Raw genomic sequence first — 23,053 nt, 5'->3', positions numbered from 1 at the left:
TAAGTCCATGCTGCTCTGTGCATATTGTCTGTAAATTGCGTGTGTTCTTAGGTCGATTTTCTGTTTGCTGGACAAAAAACCCGACTTTCCGGGAGAAAAACCATGCTACCTTCACCTGAGACCGACTAACCTTGTGAAAAATACCCAAAAAAATTTTTATGGGTATTTTTCACAACGAAAACGTTTGAGACCGACTAACTTAGCTACGTTGTGAAAAATTAACATAAAATTTTTTATGGGTACTTTTCACAACGTAGCTGAGTTAGTCGGTCTCAGGTGAAGGTAGCATGGTTTTCCGGAAACTTGGGTTTTTTTGTAAACTGTGCTACCCACGAGGGCTACTAAATGTAGGTGGGGCCGAGGCACACAGTAGCCGGTAAAATTTATTGTTTAGTTTCTTTCCCATGGATATTCCTTCAAATTATACATTTTAAAATAAGAATTTTTTATTGTATACTTATAGGTAATAAAGGTTTTATATATTCGAATAGTGGCTGATAAGCTTGTTTTATTGCATTATTTTACACTATAAATACTAAAGCCAGAAACAGGACAAATGCAATGTTTTATCGATTCTTTCCTGAAACCGGGACAAGTCTTTTGAAACCGGTAAGTGTAGTAACTTTACGCATATTACATTCTGGCGTATTCTGGGGAATATACGTCAGAAATTATGTTGATTTTAATTTGAATGCAAGCTGGAAATTTTTTAATGCAATTTATTACTAAATTAAACCTTTGGCTCACACAATGCATACATTCTGCATTAGGTTGTATTTTTCGGATTTTCCCTTGCACTCCGTTACAATCCGCTCATAACATTAGCTGCGTCAAAGCTTGCCTTCTACATTTTGAAAAATCTCTGTTGTGTGTTATTATTATTATTATCAGCTATATGGTGCAAGGAAGCCCGAGGCTTATGCTGCACCAGCCAAAAAAAAATTCCCAAATTACCCCGAGGAAGAGAGAGAGAGAGAGAGAGAAAGAGAAAGAAGTAGAAAGGAATCATCAAGAAAGAGAAGAATGATGATGATATCCAGCTCAGGACCCTGGGTGTGCCAAAGCCCATACTCACCAGATGTGAGCCCCTGGAGTTGTGTTTTTATACCAGAAGCTGAACGGTCGATCACAGCTAAGAAATCTAAGAACATTTCTTCTCGTATTTTAAGGTCGTTTTCTACTAAATGTTGCGACTGATTTTCAGTGGCGTGTGAGGTATACTGATGTTTGTCGGCGCCAATGTTGACAGAATTATTAAAATTGTCAATATCCTCAACTGGATTCGTATATTTACTCTCAATATTTAAGTCCACTTCGATGTTCCTGTTGACTTGTCTCGTTTCTTCACCTTATCCTTAAATACCTTTACTTCATTTATTATCCTTAAATACCTTTACTTCATTTATTATCCTTAAATACCTTTACTTCATTTATTATCCTTAAATACTTTACTTCATTTAATACAGTACGTCCCCGGCTTACGTAGCTTCGGACTTACGTAAAATTTTTTATCACTCAATTTTTTTTTTGTAAAATTTAATTTAGGAGTGTAAAATTTAAAACAGTAAAAAATAAATAAATAAAATAAGCAATCATAACGCAAACGCGGCACGCTCAAATTGCACAAGTGAGATACCGAGTTACAAGTTTAGAAAATAAGAATGAAGAAAAGATTCTGAAAATTTATTTATGTTTTTTATAAGATTGAAAATTTCAGTGAAGGGTGGACATGTTTTATTATTATAAACCATATGGTGCAAGGAAGACTGAGGCCTATGATGAACCAGCCAAAAAAATTCCTGAGTTACCCTGAGAGGGGGGGGGAAATCACCAAGAAAGGGAAGAATGATGATATCCAGCTCAGGACCCTGGGTGTGCCAAGCCCATACTAACCAGATGTGAGCCCCTGGGGTCAACCCACAGCTGGAATAGCTATCGGTATTATCCCAAATGCAATAAGATCGAGTTAACCACTCGTTTATAATGAACTGCACTAACAAAAACCAGAAACTGCAAATTGCTTTTATTGTTTTCTGGTCGTGACCTCCAGAATTGTGCTTTAGTAAAATGTAAGCTCGCTTGAGGTGATAACAGTTTTCGCCTTGACCCTGTGAAGTTCTTTACAAAAAATTTCATTTTGACCGTTATCATGGTGCCGACTATGAGTGACATTGGTACTAGTAAAACTACCAATAATAGGAAAGCGATCGATTTGGATCAGAAAAAATTAAAATAATAAGGATGTATGAAAATGATCAAACATTAACAAGTATCGCGCGGAATTTAGATTTGTCAGCGTCAACAATGAACAAAATAATAAAGGACAAAGACAGAATACGAGAAGCGAAGGGATCGGGACCAATCATCTGCAAACTTCGACACTAAGCCTGATATACCTTTATCAATGTCATTGATAAATATACAAAACAACAGTGAACCCAACACCGAACCCTGTGGGACTCCACTAATAACATTAGTCCACGAAGAGCAGCGCCCATGATTACCACCCTCTGTCTTCTCCCACTCAACCATTCTTTTATGCATTGTAGCAACTTACCCTTAATACCATTCTGCTCCAATTTGTACAATAGTCTTCCATGCGCAACAGCGTCAAAGCTTTCCTGAAATCAAATATATGATATCAAAATTATTTTTTGCATCCAGTTCCATTGTAACCACATTATAATATCCAATCAAATTTGTCAGACAAGACTTTCCTCTAACAAACCCATGCTGTGTCTGAATTATTGCTGCAGTCTTGTCTAGATGATCCTGCAATGCATCTTTAATCAGTGACTCCATCATTTCACCCGGAACAGAAGTTAAACTAACTGGTCTGTAATTACTCGTGTCACCCTTCGATCCTCCTTTGTGAATTCGGAATACATTTGCACATCCGTGGGGACCTCCCTTGAGTCCAAGAAAGCTCTCATAATTATGGCTAAGGGTTTGCTTAGTTGCTTTGCCGCCTCCTTTAATATAACTGAATAGATCCCATCCACCCCAGGTGCCTTTCTTATGTTTCATTTCAACAATTTCTCCTCCACTCTCAGTTATTACAAAATCTTTAAGCACCCTGCTACAATTTGATAACCTTCTGGCATTTTCAATCCTTAATAACTCCTCATGTGTGAATGTAGATGAAAAATACTCATTCAGTTTGCTATCTGAGCAAGATCATCAACAGTCGAACCATCGATATCAAGTGGACCAATCTGATTCACCCCCTTCCTTTTAGAATTTATATAAGTACAAAAGAAATCCTTGCTGTTTCTCTCAGCATCCTTTTCCAAAGATTTCTTGTAATCTGCCTTCTCCTGCCTTACCTCCTTTGTGACTTGATTACAGACTAGCCATAGGCTGCTGTGTCGCCTGATTATTTATATGCATTCCATGCATTTATCTCTCTCTCTCTTTCTATCTATCTATACATATATATATATATATATATATATACACCATAATTAGATAAGTTATAGTGCAAGAACCCTCCATAGTTTGAAAATCGAGGCAGTTCCCGGCCAACATGTAATATTTTATTTTATTTTAACATTTTAAACGCTGTAATATTACGATTCTATATATATATATATATATTTTTTTTTTTTTTTTTGTGGCACCCCTACTCAATTTTCTGCATGTTAAAACAAATTCTTTCTTTCTCTCACATGCAGAAAATTGAGTAGGGGTGCCACAAAATGAAATAAATTACTTAAGGGTGCCGTTATTAAAAAAAGGTCGAAAGCCACTGCGTTATGCTGTAACATAGGCAAACAATTGACCATTAGAACGAAGAATGTTCTAGTTGTCAAAATAAACTAATGTCCATAAGTAGTTAAATACTACCTGATATCTTGTAAAACAAAACAAAAAAACACTCAATCGTAGTACAATATAACTTAGTTAACAAGATGATCACCAAGGAAATCAAATAACTCTTCTTAATGCCACATATTCAACATAAAATTCAGGAGCGGAATTAGATATATTATAGAATATGCTTTGCTATTGAACTTAATTCAGGAGCACATAATAACCGCGTTTAGCATAGATAGCAGCCATTGTTAACTATTCAGAGAGAGAGAGAGAGAGAGAGAGACAGACAGACATGGACATGTGTTATTGTTAAGGGCGACTCCTAGTACGTTACGTCAAATCCAATTCGTATTTTTTTGGCAGATGCTACATAAGCTCATACGCTTGCTTTCTTGCATCACATGCCTCTATTATTATTTATTATTATCATTAGCCATAGGGTGCAAGGAAGCCTGAGGCTTATGCTGCACCAGCCGAAAAAAAAAAAAGAAAAATTTCTGAGTTACCCTGAGAGAGAGAGAGAGAGAGAGAGAGAGAGAGAGAGAGAGAGAGAGAAGTAGAAGGAAATCAAGAAAGAGAAGAATGATGATGTCCAGCTTAGGGCCCTGGGTGTGCCAAGCCCATACTCACCAGATGTGAGCTACTATTACTATCACTGTAATTTTACAGACTCTGTAAAAATGGGCCAGATATGTAGTAGTGTAAGGTTTGTGCAGTTAGTGCGTTGCTTGTGCTGGCCGCTTGGCTACCCAGAAGCAGAAATCACCTGGAAAGCTGCTTCTGCTTCTGAGTATTCGTCCACACCACGGGAAGGTGGGCCTGTTCCAATAGGTAGGACGCTTAGGGTCTCAGTTTATGAGACAGAAAAAAAAAAAAAAAAAAACACTTCTGGGAGCCCACTTCAGAGGGGAGGGGAGGAAGAAGAAAATAAAGGGGAATTTAAAAAAAAATTAAAAAGAAAGTAGAACTTAAAATTCTTTACACTTCCCTTCACGGAACTCTTATGCACAGTCTTCATAAAATATTTATACTATACATTCTTATTCTTAATAAAAATCATTAGCTACCCACTCAATTTTACAACACACTGGACGTACCCAAAGCCATTTGAGTCAGCAGAAATTTTCGCCTTTTAAATACCCGATTGGCGAGCACGTGAAGATTAAAGGGAGTTTCAATAGTTTAGTCTCTTGACCAGGAGAAATTGTTCCCACAATAGTTTCAAATTCTGTCCTGAAGTGGATAGTCATACAAAACATGACTCCAATCCTTGGCCTCTCCACAAAAACAGAGAAAACAGAGGTGTATTGCTCAGAACGAGTTTATACAGTTTATCATTTAACGAACCATGTCCTGTAAGAATATAAGAGCTGAACATGGTCACAGAGAACCATTTATTTGTCGTTATGTCCATTAAATAAGAAACTTAATCACTAATCCCGCTTCTGTATCTCATCTGTCCTGCCATTTGTTCATCAACTCATTCCAACATTTTGTTTCTCTCTCTCTCTTAGCATCTGTTGTGTGTCAATCTCAATACCCTTAAATGCAGTTGGAATCTGTTTACGGATATGAAAACATAGCCCTCGAAATACCAAGAAAAAGTCCAATGGTAACACTCCGGCTAATACCTCCAAAGCAGCCGTCGATACTGTTCGACAAACATGTAGAATAGCCAACATCATTGTGATTTGCTATGATGTTGTTATTATTTGGTTTTTAGGAGCATTAGCAACTAAAGCCATATTGCTCCTGTGCGGTGGTCATTTCCTGACCTTTCCGCATGCTCCGTATTTGGTGGTGACGGGCTCGAACCCCGGTCTAATCAAGAAGCGTATGCTACGCACTGCTGCTCCTTCCCACCTCTCTACGGAGGCGCCTGATTTGCTATGATATGACTTTTAATTGAAATCTAAGAATTACCGCCGTATGGTACCATGCACCAGCAGCGTAGGTAGCCATCGAGAGGAAGGCTGCAGAATCGTATAATTTTAAATTTTTCTTGACAATCCCACTCTGTTCTTGAAAGAAAGATATGCAGAGAAATTTAGCTTGTAATCAACTGTCACTCCTATATTTTACTTCTTACAAAGGCGCTTCCGTAGTGCAGCAGTGCGTAGCACATGCTTCTTGATTAGACCGCGGTTCAAGCCCGTGACCACCCAATACGGAGGACGCGGAAAGGTCAGGGAATGACCACCGCATATCCCGGAGCAATATGGCCTTAGTTGCTAATGCTCCTAAAAACCAAATAACAACAACTTCTTACAAGAGGAAGTTGAGTCCCATTAATTTTAATTTGAGGAGGTCTGTTTAGATCTAATTTAGTCTTAAAAATAATCATCTTAGTTTTAGAAGAACTAATGATAAGCTTGTTTTGAAGAATCCACTTATACAGATCCTTTAATACATAGTCGGCAGGAGACTCTAAAGCCCTTCGGGAATTACCTTCAATTAAAATAGTTAAATCATCGGCATATGCAATAAATCTAGTCCTGTCAAAAGTTCGTGCTAACCATTCCTGCAGACAGATAGACAGGAAAAGACTCCACTGGAGAAGCGACCATCACAAAGTTGTGATCTGTTGTGACCGGCTGGCTCACTAGAAAACTGAAGCCAGTTGGAGTTGTGAACGTTTAACCCACCAAGTAAAATTACCTCTTTGCCAAGAAACCGACTCTGAAAAATGTCAAGTTTCAAAGATAGTAAATCATATGAATTTAGAAGAATGTGGCAGAGATGATCAAAAGGAAAAGAGTCCAGAAGTCTCTGAAGAGGAATATCAGAGCGGACACATGTACAAGTACCAGCTTTAAAGCAATAACTGAGATTTTCTCAGAAAAAGTAAGTGCAGCTTGGCAGATGTAGGTGGAAACGGAGATTAGCATTAGCATTAGCATTAGTAGAGCATACGATGCAAGAAAGCAAGCTTATTCAGTATCAGCAAAAAAAAAAAAAAAAAAAAAAAAAACACAACAACTACTCCCATTTCACCCCTCCGTTCGTTCGAAATACCTGTCCAGCTGAGCCTTAAATTTGTTTAGGCTATCAACTTCAACAACAAGTGATGGAAGTCTATTCCACAAACCAACTGCCCGCTGGCTAATTTCCGCACATCTATCCGACATCCGTCCTTCCTCAATTTGAATTTATGCCCTCTCAGGTGATTATTCTAAGCAAGAGGATGAATCCCATCGGCATTGAGCATGCTCAAGCCATTCAAAGCCTTATACACCTCTATCAGATCACCTCGCCGATGCCTAGTCTCCAGACTCTGTAATTTGCAAAACTTAAGCCTTTCTTCGTAAGAGCAACACTTTGTTCCATTCACTAATCTTGTTGCCCTTCTCTGTACTCGTTCCAGCAGCTCTACATCCTTCTTGAAATGAGGTCTCCAGACCTGTATACAGTACTCAAGGTGTGGCCTGACCAATGCCTTATACAAGGGAATAATCACATCCCTATCCCTGCTAGAAAAATTCCTGTATATCATTGACAAGACACCATGAGCTACTCTTGCAGCTCGTCTGCACTGCTCAGAGAACTTCATATCTGCCTGCACAATTACCCCCAGGTCCTTTTCATTCTCTACCACTGTCAGCGTAGTACCACAGAGTTGATACGTTGATCTGGGGTTACTGTTTCCCATATGTAGTACTTTACATTTGTCAATGTTAAACTTCATTTGCCACCTCTCAGCCCTCTCAGCTCAACCTTTCCAGATCCTGTTGCAGCAGCATAGCATCATTAGTGTCCTTAACAACCCTGCCAACCTTTATATCGTCTGCAAACTTGGACATTAAGCTTGATATACCATCATCTATATCATTTATAAATACAGAAAATAACAATGGACCCAACACTGAACCTGAGGGACTCCACTATCAACATTAGTCCACGATTAGCAGTGTCCATTGATTACCACTCTCTGTCTTCTCCCCCTCAACCATCCCTTTATCCCTAGCAGCAATTTTCCTCCAATGCCACACTGCTCCAATTTGTGCAGCAGTCTTCCATGCACAACAGTATCAAAAGCCTTTCTAAGATCCAAATATATAATATCAAAGTTATTCCCTGCATCCAGTTCTTTTGTGACTACATCATAGTATCCAATCAAATTGGTCAGACAAGACCTGTCCTTAACAAAACCATGCTGTGTCTGAGCTATAACTGAAGTCTTGTCTAAATGATCCTGCAGTGCTTCTTTAACCAGTGCCTCCATTAATTTTCCTGGATCCGAAGTTAAACTAACAGGTCTATAATTACTTGTGTCAGCCTTTGATCCTCCTTTGTGAATTGGGGTTACATTTGCACATCTCCAGTCTATGGGTACCTCCCCTGAGTCCAAAGAAGCTCTCATAATTATGGCTAGGGGTTTGCTTACTTCCTTTGCTGCCTCCTTTAATATAACTGGATAGATCCCATCCACCCCGGGTGCCTTTTTTATGTTTATCCTCAACATTCTAATTGGAACAGACCCATACTGCATGATGACGGAGGTTGTTGGAGCTTTGCTCTCGAGACACATGGGTTTCAGCACTTCAAACCTCCAATAAGCTAAATGGCGCACTGGATGATGAGAGTAATTTACTTTCCTTTACTTTCCTTACTTTCCAACATTCCTTTGTGTGATGTGAGGGCTACACCTTGCTTATATTGGTTCACATCTGCGTCACTTCGAGGTGTAATTTTTGCTAATCTAGGCCTAATAACAGTCCCACCATTGTGAAGTTGCGCCTTCGTTGTTTAGAACGACCAAACCAAACTTCACCGAAATTTGATCCGCTTGACTCGCAAGTGGGTTCCAAATATCAGTTACGTCAGCGTTTTAGATTCACAGGTATGCATAATCGGTTTACCGTTTCCCATTTAACGCTGTCAGAAGTTCGGGTTTAAGGCAGTTTCAAAGAGCCACGTTTGACAAATGTGATTATGGTTGCTATCCTCACTCACTAAATCATGGGCGTCCGCAGAGGAGGGCAAACGGGACACTTGCCCCTCCCTGGGATCGAGTAAAAAATTCCACAAATTATAATCGTAAAAGTGATTGAGATATGTAACCTTACACCCTCGATTATGGGACGCTTTGTCTGCCTTAAAATTTTATTACGGGTTGGTCGGTTTCGGCCCTCGGCAGAGTAACCATAGAACACGTGTTTCATCTATTGTAGCAATAAAACAGAGTTCCTGTTTTTGGTTCATCGACTGATATTCCCCAAACTTTACCAGAAGTTTTGGAACATTGCGACTATTTCCCTTCTATTAATTCGGCAAAAACTATTAGTATGACATTACTTGTTGCGACCTGTACCATTGAAAGAAGTTTCAGCACCTTGAGACGTGTGAAAACATGGTTAAGGTGTCCACTATCTCAGAAATTCGCCTATAAGGTTTATGTATGATTAGTGTGCACAGGAAGAAACTAGAAGAGGAAGCGGTAAAGAAGAAATTTATTGAAAATGTCATCAAAAATTCCTAACAAGAAATAACTTGTAGGCTGAGGAAACCCATTGTAAATGGAAACACTCCTCTTGAAGATATATATATATATTAATTCTTGTTTCCTTTATATTGTAAATTTATATACATTATGTATGTGTTTTTGTATTGATGCAATACTGTATTCTATAATCTACTTGTTTAATTAAATAATTATTTAAAAAATTAAATAAAAATTTATTGATGTAATTATTTGTTTCCAAGCTTTGCCCCCCCCCCCCTGGAAAATTTTCTGTGGACGCCCATGCACTAAATATTAGTTTTTTTATGTATACGAATACGGTAAGTGACACTAATCTATCATATGTAAAGAATAAACAGTTTTATTGAAAATATTGCAAAGTTAATTGAATGTACTTCGACAAAAACACATATTGAAAACCCTTTAGCATTTTTGTGGCGTTTCAAGAAATCTGTTTTCGCAGTCAGGACTGCTAGACTAGTTTCTGGATTAATTAGGAATGAAAACTACTGGAGTTTGCATTCCTCATCAATGCAGGTGCAAGTCTGTTTAACTGCTTCTATTTCTCCCCCCCCCCCTGATTTGTGTTAATTTTGGACTTTACAAGTTCTTTCAATACAAACGTCACCTTTGAAGATTGTCTTTAGTCATATCTGAAAATGAACACTTATAATTTTTTATAACTGCTAAATCTGTGTAATGAACGTTGATTTTTAATTATTCCAATTTCAAAGGCCAGAAGTTACTCTTGGCAAAAATCAAACTAATTTAGGATTTCGGCAGAATGTTATTATTTTTCTAAAAAAATTCAGGAAAAGTTAAAAGTAACTCTCAGTTTAGGGTTGCAGCTTTTTAGTATTAGTATCAGTAGCGGCAAAATGTCAGAAAACAAATCTAATAATTTGTGAAATCTTTCCAATGTTCCTTAAATTTATTCATACTATTCTCTTCTATATCTTCTTGTCCACATGCAGCGTTGCATGGATAAAGTATTGCGTAGTGTTAGTGGATAAAGCGAAAGAAATACTGATTATTTGATTCTCATCATCACTATAATTAAAGGCATCGCAAAGGTAATTTGCCGAGCTAACCATAAATTTCAGGTACTGTTCTATTGGAGGGGGATTATATATCAATCTGTTTGGCTAGTTGGCCTACTTCCAGTAAAAATAAGGAGGGGTGGCTCCCTGAAAAGGAGACGCGCCGGACTTGCGGTCCCTCACGCAGGTTCTGGTTCATTGATACTATTCATTTTACAGTCTCCTGAAATCTGGCACTTGAATGTGGATAAAGCACTAAAGACTTAAATTCTGACTTTTTAAGTCACACAAATAATAATTTTTCCAATACCTGGTAGGCACTTCCAGAGGCGAGACTACAAATTCTGGGCTTCCCCCCACCGAGTTTTTCTAACGACATCTTCCCGCATCTCTTTAACATATCATACTCCTTGGGCCCCTGCCCTGTCGGACCTTGCAATATGTTACGTTGCTCACTATAGTTTAACAGTAATATATTCTTTAATTCTGGAAATTAATATAGTCTTATCAAGAGTTTATTGCATGAATAAACTACCATAATTACTATATAGCTAAGGCAAAACATTCTTTCTCAAATCTGCACAAATTCCGACTATCCTTGTTTATTATCTTGTTGTAATATTCAAGCATTCTTCTATCATTTCAGTAACATCCAAATAAATAAATAATTTACATAAGTACTGACTGTTATACAGTAAAGAACACATACCAGTCCTTAAGAGTGTTGTTTCGGACATGTTTTATGTCCGAGAGATGTCTTGTACTAGAACAATATTTTGAAAAGAACCAACAATAACATAGTCCTTCGGAGAAATGGTGAAAGCTACAAAGAAACGAAGCTCTATACGAAACTATACGAAGCGTGTCACTAACAGCAAACCCCACCCTCATTTTCCCCCATTCTTAGTTCCGTAACCTCGAATATCAACTTTCGAGGCTGGCAGGCATCTCGTTAGATGGGCAAAACTCCATTCCGTTGATGCAACTTGACCTACAACAGCTAAAGGAAGTTCACAGAATTGCGCAATAGTTTTTTTTTTATTTAAATTTTTATTTATTTATTTTTATTTTATTTGTTTATTAAGTTATTTACTGTTACAAGTAGTGGTTTTTGTCACTGATAAAAAAAAAAAAAAATTCCTGGTGACGATACAAAGGTGTGATCCCTTTAATACTAATATATATTATCTACTTTTATTCATGACTTGGTTTTCACCATGGCAAGGACAGGCGTACAAAGAAAGTTACGTACAATCTGGATAAAACTGAAATTGAAAACAAACTCAGTAGACGCTATTTTGCCTTAGGCCTTAGACCTTGCGAGTATCCAGTCGAATAAAGGAGACTAGCAGGAGTCACTGAGAGACGGGGAAAAAAAAATAATAATAAAAAAATAATAAAATAAAACAACAAAAACACCATAAATAGTAATGCATTTTCATTTCCAAATCTGTAACATAAGACAGCTTTATCATCCTCTGTATCTTTAATTAAAACCTTCACAGGTTTTAATTAAAAATGAACTCACTTGCATGAAAACAATGGTTATATTAAATATAACCTATCGATTAAAAAAATGTGAAGGATCACAAAATAAAAGACCCAATTCACACCATGGACGACCGTTTCAGTTATTATATACAGTACAGTATATATATATATATAAAGTAAAATTTAAAAAAAAGTGAAAAAATAATAAAAGAAAGAAACGAGGGAACGGCAAGCATAAGCGATAGCTTTAGTACATCCAACAAAAGGTTGCCTAGAATATCAGTTATTTAAAATAAGACAGTAGAGAAGAAAAACAGCTGTAAAAAAGCAAATACTGTACTCCAAAAATAAAAAAAAAAAGACAAAAATTCTGTGAGAGCGCGCGAGAGAGAGGGAAAAAATTGGGGGGGGGATGTGTGGAAATAATACGAACATACAATTAGAATATGTTAAATAAAAGGCAAATATACGATAAATTTAAAAACCAATAAATGATAAGTTTTGACCGGCGACACCCTTATAACGACGAGGACGCCATCAGAAGGCCGTGAGACAACAATAGTCGTGGAAATTAAGTTAAGTAAAAATACTTAAGCTTTATGTTTTTTTTTTTTACTGCATAAGGGCCACCGTTTTGCAGATTTAATGTATCGGCAGGATGAGATTAGTTTATCTGTTTCTGCCCATCATATAGCTCTGTATAACGTTTGAAATGCAGTAATTTCTACGGCTGTTACTGCCACGATTGGTCGCCTGTTCTCTATTTCTGTTGTTTCTTAGATTTGGTTTTACGTGGATAGTTGACGATACCCTCACCGGAAAGTGCAGTACAGAATGAAAGAGTTGAACAAATGAAATGAAAGCCAGATGAATGATTAAGTGTAAACGTGTGAGAGAAAGAAGACAAAACATAAAATGTTATAGTTAAGTGTACACTAATCCTAGTTTTTAAATTTCCAATAATTTTACTTACTTAACCTTAACATTATGTATTAGTATATTAATTTGCACTACCACCATTGCGTTCCCCCTGGTGTGTGAGAAAGAGGATGAATGAATGGGGGGGACAAAACAAGATATAACTTAACAGAAAATGTAAGAAAACAGATAAAAAAATTATTATAAAGTGTAAGAAAAAAGTATAAAAAATAGAATGGAAGTAGATTGGGAATGAGGATTATGAGTGTAGCAAACGTGTGTCTCTCCCTCCCTTAGTTAGGATGATGGGCAGATGGCCTAGGACCCATGCCCATCCAAGCAGACACCATGCCATGGCTACTTAGCAGGCGTGGTGTGGAACAGTTGTGTATCCAGGTATCATCGTAAGGGGGGAAATGGCGGCCAGGTGTTTGAATGTTTTTTTGTTTTTTTTTTAGATAGACCTAGGAACACTTATACGTGTTTTATTGATTATTATCTTTATTTGAATATTATAAAAACATGTAAATAATAATATTAATCACAAAAAGTGACAATAATATATTATTTCCAAACATTTGGCATTAGAACATACGGAACAAATAAGTTTATGATAAACACGTGTACATCTTAAATACACGGGGCCCTTCAAGGCCCTGATAGGGGCCCTAGCAATATGTTCTCATGGTCATATGTTTTTGTAAGATTTGAAAAAGTAAGATATCTTAACCACCGCCGTCTCTTTCCATTCCGACTTCCCCTCCGTCACAATGTCGTGTTGGGTGGCGTTGGAGTTATGGGCGCCGGCAGGATATTTTGCAAGGTGGTGCATGTGAGAAAAAATTTTGAAAAAAAAAAAAAAATGATTATTTTAATTAAGTGAAATTTGACTGATTTACGTGTACAGTTGAGCCAACGTTTCGTGATTGGCTGGAGAAAGGACTTGTATTGTTTTAATGTTTCAATAAATTACTTTGACCTTTCACAATGCTGCCGGTGCCCATGGTCTGAGTGACCATCAGTTTTAAAAAAAATACAAAGAAATTTTGCAATGTTTTTCTTAAAGAGGGCCCAAAAAACCTCCATCCCCTGCACAGCTATGAAAAATGCTGTGCTGCTTTTTGCCATTGCATGTTCTGTATCGGCAATTTTCTTGAACGGCAATACTCTGATGCTGAAAACTAAAGGTCTCTTCGGCTTTCTTGTGATTCGTTTGTATTACGATGCCTTTCAATATCATTTAATTCTATGATCTGCTGAGTGCTGATAATTAAGCTATACCTATGATCTACACTATAATTTAATATGAACATTCATAAACGAAAAAAAAAAAATTAGTTACCTACTCAAAGTATTTAATTCACAAAAGAAAAATGGCAAGTTTTCGTCAACACTCTGTTAAATTCAGAACAGTTTGCATGCAGAAACGATTTAAGTTACTGCATCTTTGTTCTGGACAGACTGCTCCAGCAATTCGAAAAGTGAACCAGCATAAAGCAAATCTCCGTATTAGGAAAATTAGACCGTCGAATTTCAAAGAAAGGAAGTTGAAGAGTTCTGAGTGATGGTGGAAATTCCTATTATGATATTTTTCCTCTCATCTGTAAATGATCCAGCAACGAATTTTCAATTAAAAAAAAAAAAAAATACTGCCATCAGGGTAATAAAATTACAAACCATTCTCTCAAATTGTTTGAGACGTCATGCACCATTCATAATTTGTGAATGCAAACTTATGAAAACTGGAATTATAAAGATGCTGTCGAAGTCGAGTGATCAAGCGCGAGGGTGCATAAGTACACGTAGCTCGAGTGACCGGGGTTCAAGCCTATGACCAATGATGTCGGCAGAATGGTGCAAGTGCACAAATTTCGAAATAATACACAATTTTCATTAATTTATTGAAACGTTAAAACAATATAAATTCTTTCTTTCAAAATAAAAGTCCTTTCTCCCACGATCACGAAACGTTGGCTCAGCTGTACACGTAATTCAATCAAATTTGACAAATTAAATATTTAATATTAGTATTAGTCTAAAACATTTAGTATTAGGTCACATGGTGCAAGAAAGCCTATGGCTTATGCTGCACCAGAAAAAAAAAAAAATAATAAATAAATAAATAATAATAAATAATAAAAATAAACAACAATAATAATACTATAACAAAAAATAAATAAAATGGTAAGAATAAAATAAAATAATAATTAATAAATAAATAAGAGAAAAGTAAATGGACAACCTAAGCGTTTCCCTCCTCCCGTAGGACACCTTTGAATTTCTCCAAACTGTCAGCCTCTACCACCCATGTATGCAACTTATTCCGGTAATTTATTTATAACTCGCTGGCTAAAATAAAACTTCCTACAATTCAGTCTAAACATCTCCCCCCGTAACTTGAAATTATGGTTCTAGAATCATTTATAACAGTGGAAATTTCGTCCTGATTCACTTACATAACAAGAGCATACAATGGGAATATGACGTCCTTATCTCTACTAGCAATTGTTCGATACATCATCGATACACCATGGGCCTTCCTTGCAACCTGTTTATAATGCTCAGAGAACTTAAAAGTCTGACCATATTGTAACACTCAAGTCCCTTTTCTCCACTACCGGCTTTAGTTCAACTCCGCCAAGTGTATAAGTTATTTTGGGGTTACTGTTCCCCAGATGCAATGCCTTACACTTGGCTGGATTAAAGCATAGCTCCCATTTTTCTGATCATCCCTGAAATCTATCTAAGTCATTCTGAACAAGTTCTGCTTGGCGGCGATCATTAACTACTCTACCAATCTTTACATCATCTGCAAATTTAGACATCACGCCCTCTATCTCTTCATCGATGTTATTTATGAAAATCAAAAACAACAGTGGTTCTAATACTGATCCTTGGGGAACCCAACTTCTTTCGTCAACCCAATCTGAGGAACAACCATTTATCACAACCCTCTGCCTCATGTCCTGAAGCTATCCAACTATCCATCTAAGGTTGGTTGTTTGGGTTTTAATGACGCATCAGCAACTAGGGCTATAATGCGCCAACTCCATCTAAGGATTTTCCCTGTGATTCCAACCTGTTCCAGATTATAAAGTAACCGCTCATGTGGGACTGAGAAAAATGTTTTGCTGAAATCCAAATACACAATGTCGAAATTATTCCCAAAGTCCAGCTCTTGAGTGACCCTGTCAAAATAGCTAATCAGATTAGCTTTTTTAAGAAAACCCCAAACACGAGATGTATTAGAACCTATAGTACTTAGTACTGTGCTTGGGTTGGAAATTGAGAAGACGCAAGAAGATATTTGTTAACATTAGACATGAACTTCTGTAGACTGTAATTTTCAGGAAATACGCATGAAGGAAGGTTGTTCCAGAAAACGGCAGTTGAATGAATAAACGAGGAAGACGAAAAGTTGATTATGTGAGTTTGAAGTTGGACAGTAAATGGATGTTGGCTGGTGGCGGCACGTGTTCGGACTGTTTTGAAACAGAGAGCGGGAATTATAGAAGCCAATTTAGAAGAACAGTGCCCATGGAAGTATCTGTAGAAAAGATACTTCCATGCAGCAGAAACAGTACGTCTACGAGACAGCGAGCGGAGAGACTCTGTTAGAGATGAATCATTAATTAACCTAACAGCCCTCTTCTGAATGGAAGCTTGAGAGAGGTTTTTGGGGCCCCTGCCTCAGATGTGGGAACAATATTTCATGGTAGGACGAATTTGCGTTTATACAGAGTGAACAGCTGTTTCGAAGAAAAGTAACGCCGAGAGCGAAAGAGCAAACCAACTTTTTTAGATGTAGAGGAAGCAATATCTGTAATGTGCTTGTGCCAAGAGAGATTAGAAGTTAGGGTAATCCCCAAAAGAGATATATCATCTTGCCTAGAAATGGAGTGTCACCAAAGAAAATCATAGCAGCAGAAGAATCCTTTTTGCGAGATATAACACAAGACAGTTTTAGAAGGATTGAAATCAATTAAGTAGTCTTTGCCCCACTGAGATCGGCAGTTAAGGAATTGGTAGCGGCTATTCGAGAAGTTGAAGCTGATTGAGCAGTGCAAGGTTTCTCAAAATAGAAAGTGGAATGCAATGTGCTATCATCGGCAAAGCTATGAATACGATTTCCAGTAAATGGAAGAAGGTCATTAATATACAAGAGGAAAAGAATGGGGGAAAGAATTGAACCTTGGAGGAGACCAGCATTAGTGGAGAAGTTAAAAGACAGAGAGCCATCTACCATCACACTCAGTAAGACATCAGAGAGAAAATTGGACAACCAATTACAAAAAACAGTTGACAAACCATAATGATGGAATCTTGTTTAAAAGACCTTTATGCCAAACACGATTGAAAGCCTTTGAGATGTCAAAAGTAACTATTTGTGTTTCACCAAACGTTTCCATCGAATTTGTCCATAGATGGGTAATATAAGCCAGAATATTACCCAGTGGATCGACAGAGACGGAATCCATACTTGCAATCGTTCAGTTCAGACGGAAGGTTTCTAGGTAGTTTAAGAGTTGGCGGTTAATTTATTTCTCCATTACTTTAGAAAGAGTAGAAGTAATTGCAATGGGACAATACTTGAATGGGAGCGATTTGTCACCCTTTTTAGGAACTGGCTGGATTTGAGCAAATTTCCAAGCCGAAGGAAAAACACCTTTGGAATAAGAAAGTGAAAAAAGGCGGCAAAGAACAGGAGTAAGTTCGGGAGCACAGGTTTTGAGAACACGTGGAGAAATACCATAAGGACCTGGAGCTTAGCAGCAAGATTCGTCAAAATCCTTCTGACATCCTTTTGACGCAAGACCACAGGAGGCATTGAATGGAGCGTTTTTGGGAATGGTGGGAGGTGTTTTACCAAGATCATTAATACAAGAGTTGGAAGAAAAATGGGATGCTAGCAGCTCAGCTTTATCCTTGGCTGGAGTAACAACAGAACCAACTGGTTTTGACAGAGGTGGGAGCAGAGATGGGCAAAAGTTGCGACCAATAACTTTGGGAAGAGACCAGAACGCTCGGCTACCAAACAAAATCTAGTTTGGACTCATTAATAACTGCTTTACAATTGTTGTGAGCTTTGGTGTAGGCAGAAAATGAAACTGAAGAATTGCAAATAAGCCAGTTACGATATGGAACACTCTTTTCTTGAACAGCCTTAGCACATTTATGGAAAACCAAGTTTTAGATAAAGGACGAGATTTGAAAGTGGAGCGTGGAATAAAGGATTCCATTCCTACAAGAATAATTTCGCTGACACGATCTGAGCAAACATTGACATCAAAAGTTTTAAAACAGTAAATCCGACCAAAAAAAAAGAAGAAAAGAAATCTCGCAGGTCATCCCTTTTTTCATTTTTGTAATGCCAAACTACACAAGGTTGGGAATAGCCATGAGATAAAGGCTCCATTGGAGAAGAGACCATCTCCAAGTTGTGATCTGAGGTGCCTAAAGGACCACACACTTCTACCGTGTACTTAGAAGGGTTCTTTGTGAGAATAAGATCAAGAAAGTTGGCTGTATGGTTAGGACTGTCCAGTATTCAGGTAGGTAAATGAACAATCGATGTAAGGTCTTTAGTAATTGCAAAAGCCTCTGCATCTCGACCAACTGGGTTGGTGTGACTAGAAAATGGAAGCCAGCTGGAGTTGTGAATATAAAAATCACCAAGGAAAATTACCTCACTGTTAGGAAAGTTGGACTAGAGAAAGTCAAGTTGCAAAGAGAGGAAGTTCAAAGTGCTCCAAATGATTAATGGAGTTGGGAGAACAGATGAATTTGACACAATGAGGTAGAGAGATTTTACGCCAGAAAAGATGGAAAAGTGGAGATTCCAAATTACCAAGTCTTTGACGGGGATTATCGGTACGGACATATGCACAAGTACCACCTTTGACGCGAAAGGAATCATACAGCGAATAAATTGGGCAACTGAGATGAAAAGTAATTGAATCAACCGATAACTGAGATTCTGTCAGAAAAAATATATGGGGTTTGGCAGACTGCAAGTGGAAATGTACATCGTTGAGATTAAAACTGAAACCACGTATATTTGTGAAATGAACTAGGAAGTGTTTGGGAGGTTTAGATCTTTTCGCAGATAAGCTTGCTCTATTAGTTTGACAATTCATGGTGTATTCAATAGTAAGAAAAAGTGGGGGGGGGGGGCATGCTGTATGAAGTAATGAAATTTTTGGATAGGGCGTACACATGGTAAGAATATACCCTGATCCTTAAAAAAACGTGGCCCCACATACACACTACAAGGACTCCTTCCAGTCATTGTTTGGCAGAATAGAGGTAGCAAGATTATACACTAGCTGATCCGGAAGCCTCATAGAGAGTTACCAATAGGTTCGGTTCGGTGTACTAACTAGCGACCGTCCTGCGAACACAGTTTTAGAGCTGTAATGTAAGGAAGATTGGATCTCGCAATGATGTACATTATAACCTCAAAAGTCATCAGTCATACGGCATGATGGAAGAGATGGGAAAGGATTGACCGGAACTTAGCTCTGGAGACTAAACATGGGTTCCACCACTTCAAGCCTCCAATAAGCAAAATGGTCGTATTGCGCCGGTTGATAGAGTCAACTGCCACCTAGTATTGCCTGGTAGCACAGAGGGGCTGCATTCGTCCATGTGGTGTGGGCGCCACACCTCGACCCCTGACTACTTTGGTTCACACCTAGGTGATTACCCACAGTGTGCTTTTGCATGGGAGTTACTGGTTGTCATAAACCATCCGGACTTCGCCGAAATTGAGTCCACTTTACTTGAGTGTCACCCGAATATCATTTTAATCAGCGTTTTAGACTCCCAGGTAGTAAGTACAGCTTGTCTGGCATATCTGAGAGTATGTCTATGACAACCTCAAGTTAAACATGATTTTCCCTTTACAAAACCATGCTGAATATCCTTCAGAATTCCATTTCTGTCTAAATGATTCTGATTTCCAACTTTGTCATTGTCTCCATGATTTTCCCTACTATTGAAGTTAGACTAACCGGCCGGTAATTTCCCACTTCACTCTTAGAACCGCCCTTATGTTGGCACTTTTCAATCCAATGGAATGACTCCCGTTTCAGTGATGCTCGCATAAATAGCCTCAATGGTTCAATGCACTCACTTTCCACCTCCATATTGCATGTATTCCAAAATTTGGTGAGCAAAAAATTTATTTCCGCATGCACCTCCTTTCAAAATTTTCTGCTGGCGCCCATGCCCATTAAATACGGTGCCGTTTCTTCTATGCTCCCTATCTTGTGAACTCCTCTGACCGTGTGGTCGCCCAGAGCATAAAGAGGAAGTTCATCACTACAAAGTTAGCATTGCATTGTGCGCATAAAGCAAATCAATGCACCCTTCTCTGTTCAGAGGTGCGCATTCATTGTTTGCTGCGTGCAAAAGGGGTTTAAAAAAGGCGAGGACACGTAAAATAACTTTTTTGAAATTCATTTTACATCTTTCTATAATCTGTAAATGATCTAGCCACAGGTTTTCAATGAAAAAAAAAATATATATATATATACCGACACCAGAGCAACAAAATTACAGATCGTTCTGTCAAGTTGTAACAAAATGCAAAGAATAGTAAAAAAATAATAATAAGAAGAAAAATATACAGTAATGAGTAACGTTATTATCAAAACTGGACACCCTTTTCACTATCGCAGACGTCATGGATCATTCAACATATGTGAACAGAGGCAGACTGGATCAAAAATTCTTACCGGGGAAAACTTTCAGCAGCCTCACAACATTGTGTATGTGGCCATGCAACTGCACATCGGTCTCCAGCCTCCGGCCCACCGGGATTTCCCCCGTAAGTCTTATGGCCAGTCCGCCTCTGTTTGTGAATGGTCCATCATGTAAACTAATGAAAACTGGAATAATAAATTTACAGTACTTACGTTTTCACTCTTTCTATCACAGGTTAGAAACGAATGCTTGTAATGGGTTAATTTTTTTCGTGCTCTGCTCTGAGAAACTCGAAAAGGTAAAATCACCCTACACTTGACAATGCAGAATCACAGAATAGTACCTGATAAGAACTGCAGAACTTTCTTTCTGTGCCAATAAAGCAAAATGAAAATATCTGAATTTTTTTGTTTCATTTCCCACTTTCGTTTTCCCAGTTTTTCCTTCAAGTAACTTTGCAACAAATTTTCTGACCCCAAGCGAAAACAGAACAGATACACATAAAAAAAAAAATCTTTATAAAATGTATTAAAAGCGACAAAGTCCAGTCTTGTTGGCTGTATAGAAAGAAAGCACTACACAAGGGTAGAATGTTGTTGTGAAAATAGCAAATGATCTCAAAACCATAAATTTAATGAAACTGCATGCTTTGCAGTGACATGTTGGACAAACTTGTGTAATTGAAACCCGCTAATTTTGGGGTGACTGAAGTAGACGTTTTAGGGCGGAAACACACTATTATCACCTCAGGAGACTTCACTGGTATATATATCTAATGTCAAATGTGGGGGAGCTATATTTACCAAAAGTTTATTGCTCGGAGAGGCAGTGTTCTAATTGTCAGTATTCACAAGATAACACGTCGGGCTTCAAGGTCGAATGACATTGTCAGGAAGTCAGATTTTTCGGTTCGAACAGAAATGTCTGATACCAACTGATCGCGGATAACATTGAAACAATTCACTATAAATCGTTGTTTGCCTGCCAATTGCACATCCTCATCTCCATCCCTTAGAACAGATTTTAAAAGATTTATGGCATTGTGTAAATCAGAATTTTTATTTTGAAGACTAGTTGCATTCAATCTTTGTAGAATTGCATTCCATATGAAAAGTATGTAAGATCTGAAAATCTTACAAAAATAAAATATTTTTTTTGACTTCTGAAGTTAGTTTTCCTTTTTGGATTCTTGCCGTTGGGAGAAATGTTAATAGCGTCAGTTCAATAAACAAGAATTATCCAGTAAGGATTGTAAAACTTAAAAGGTAGGAAGAACGAAAAACAGAAAAATTAGCTTTACATCCGTCAAAAACAGAAAACTGACGGAAAATACTATAGCAAGCCCAGCAGGTGGTACGGCGCAACAAGTTTATGAGGGGTCACGCACCGGAAACGCATATGGCTAAACGCACACACAAGCCTCTAAAAATAGACGCGATGGTCTCCAGTGACACATTTGTGGTTTGTCTGTAGTGCTTTTGAGACAAGCTGTGATGACACAGAAGGAGTTGTTTTGATGCATTCGGCCTACATGAAAGAGCTCAACGGATGTTAACAGGTAGGAAATAAAAAAGGAGAGGGGTATTGTGAATCCCGTGCCACAAGGCTGGCTGACCTGCCAACAAATGAAAGGATAAAAATGAATATAGGAAGGAGGAGATTGGGTAGAACACTGTGGAGAGGCGTGACAGACTGGTAAGAAAAATTTGTGGATGGAGACGGACGAAAAAAGAGTGTCAGTGAGTTGGGCAGGAAGAAAAGAGTGAGAGAGTGTCAGTGAGTTGGGCAGTAAGATGAGAGTGGGTCAGTGTCAGTGAGTTGGGCAGTAAGATGAAAGTTGGAGAAGAAAAGAAAGGAATGAGTTTTTTTAGATAGAGTAGCCGGTGGAGAAAAGTGGCTAAGTTCTAATGTGTAGTGAGTATGAGGGGTAGATAAGCTTTAAGTGAACAGTTAAGTCAGTGATCTAATAAGTAGTGGAGAAGCAGTCGAGTAAGTGGGAAGATGAAGTTGGAGCGCCGAAGTCGGTCAGACAGTCAGTCAAAGTAGACTGAGTTTCGAAGTGAGAGACGAACACGTGCCATAGAAAAGAGGGAAAATTTTTCAAGATCCTTAAAGCAGATGAGAAGGAGTCAACTCCATTATGAAGGAACGAGATTGCCTGATATTCTGAGAGCAAGTACGCTGGAGCTGATGAAATCCGAAGCCGGACAAAAAGAGTACAGCCATTCTGATCAGATGAAATTAATGCGTCCATAAAGAAATACAAAGGTACCCAGGAAGGAATCCAGCATCTTATGTCGAACGCCCCCAGTGATTGTGAGATGCGACCCAGATAGAAAGGATCCCCTACTCGCTTAGAGAAGGATGTACCGTGAAGTCTGCCAAGTTATGTCAGTAAGTGATTAGTTTGTTTAAGTACTCTCACCATCACATCGATTATAGACACTTGATAACCAATTTATCAGAACTTTTGATTGAACACATATGTATAAGTAGTACTATATTATAATGAATAAGTTAGTGAATGTTATGAACTGAAGGACATTACCCAGGGCAAGTCAATATATATAAATAAATTTTGGAAGGGAATAGATATAAAATTTTTGAAGTGATTGATACT

At 38.0% G+C, this 23,053-nt stretch overlaps 1 protein-coding gene across 4 annotated transcripts in view; it reads right to left on the bottom strand.

Annotated features, from left to right (window-relative positions):
* The window catches only part of LOC150079052 (uncharacterized), a 577,353-nt gene that overhangs the window by 461,513 nt on the left and 92,787 nt on the right, over positions 1 to 23,053 (bottom strand). For 2 of the 4 annotated variants that reach the window (XM_090382802.1, XM_090382806.1), the window contains exon 1: positions 11,027 to 11,273. The exons of the other annotated variants lie outside the window; for them this stretch is intronic. In XM_090382802.1, coding sequence (XP_090238928.1) covers positions 11,027 to 11,054 — 28 coding nt within the window. In that variant the 5' untranslated portion in view covers positions 11,055 to 11,273. Of the gene's footprint in view, positions 1 to 11,026; positions 11,274 to 23,053 lie in introns of those variants that run through there. 4 annotated transcript variants of the gene reach the window in all.

This window comes from Mastigoproctus giganteus, chromosome 10, assembly GCF_048544385.1.
Source record: "Mastigoproctus giganteus isolate SK-2022 chromosome 10, ASM4854438v1, whole genome shotgun sequence".
In the NCBI taxonomy this organism is placed as follows: domain Eukaryota; kingdom Metazoa; phylum Arthropoda; class Arachnida; order Uropygi; family Thelyphonidae; genus Mastigoproctus; species Mastigoproctus giganteus.
The sequence above is the reverse complement of the archived record's forward strand: the minus strand, read 5'-3'. Positions and strand labels throughout refer to the sequence as shown.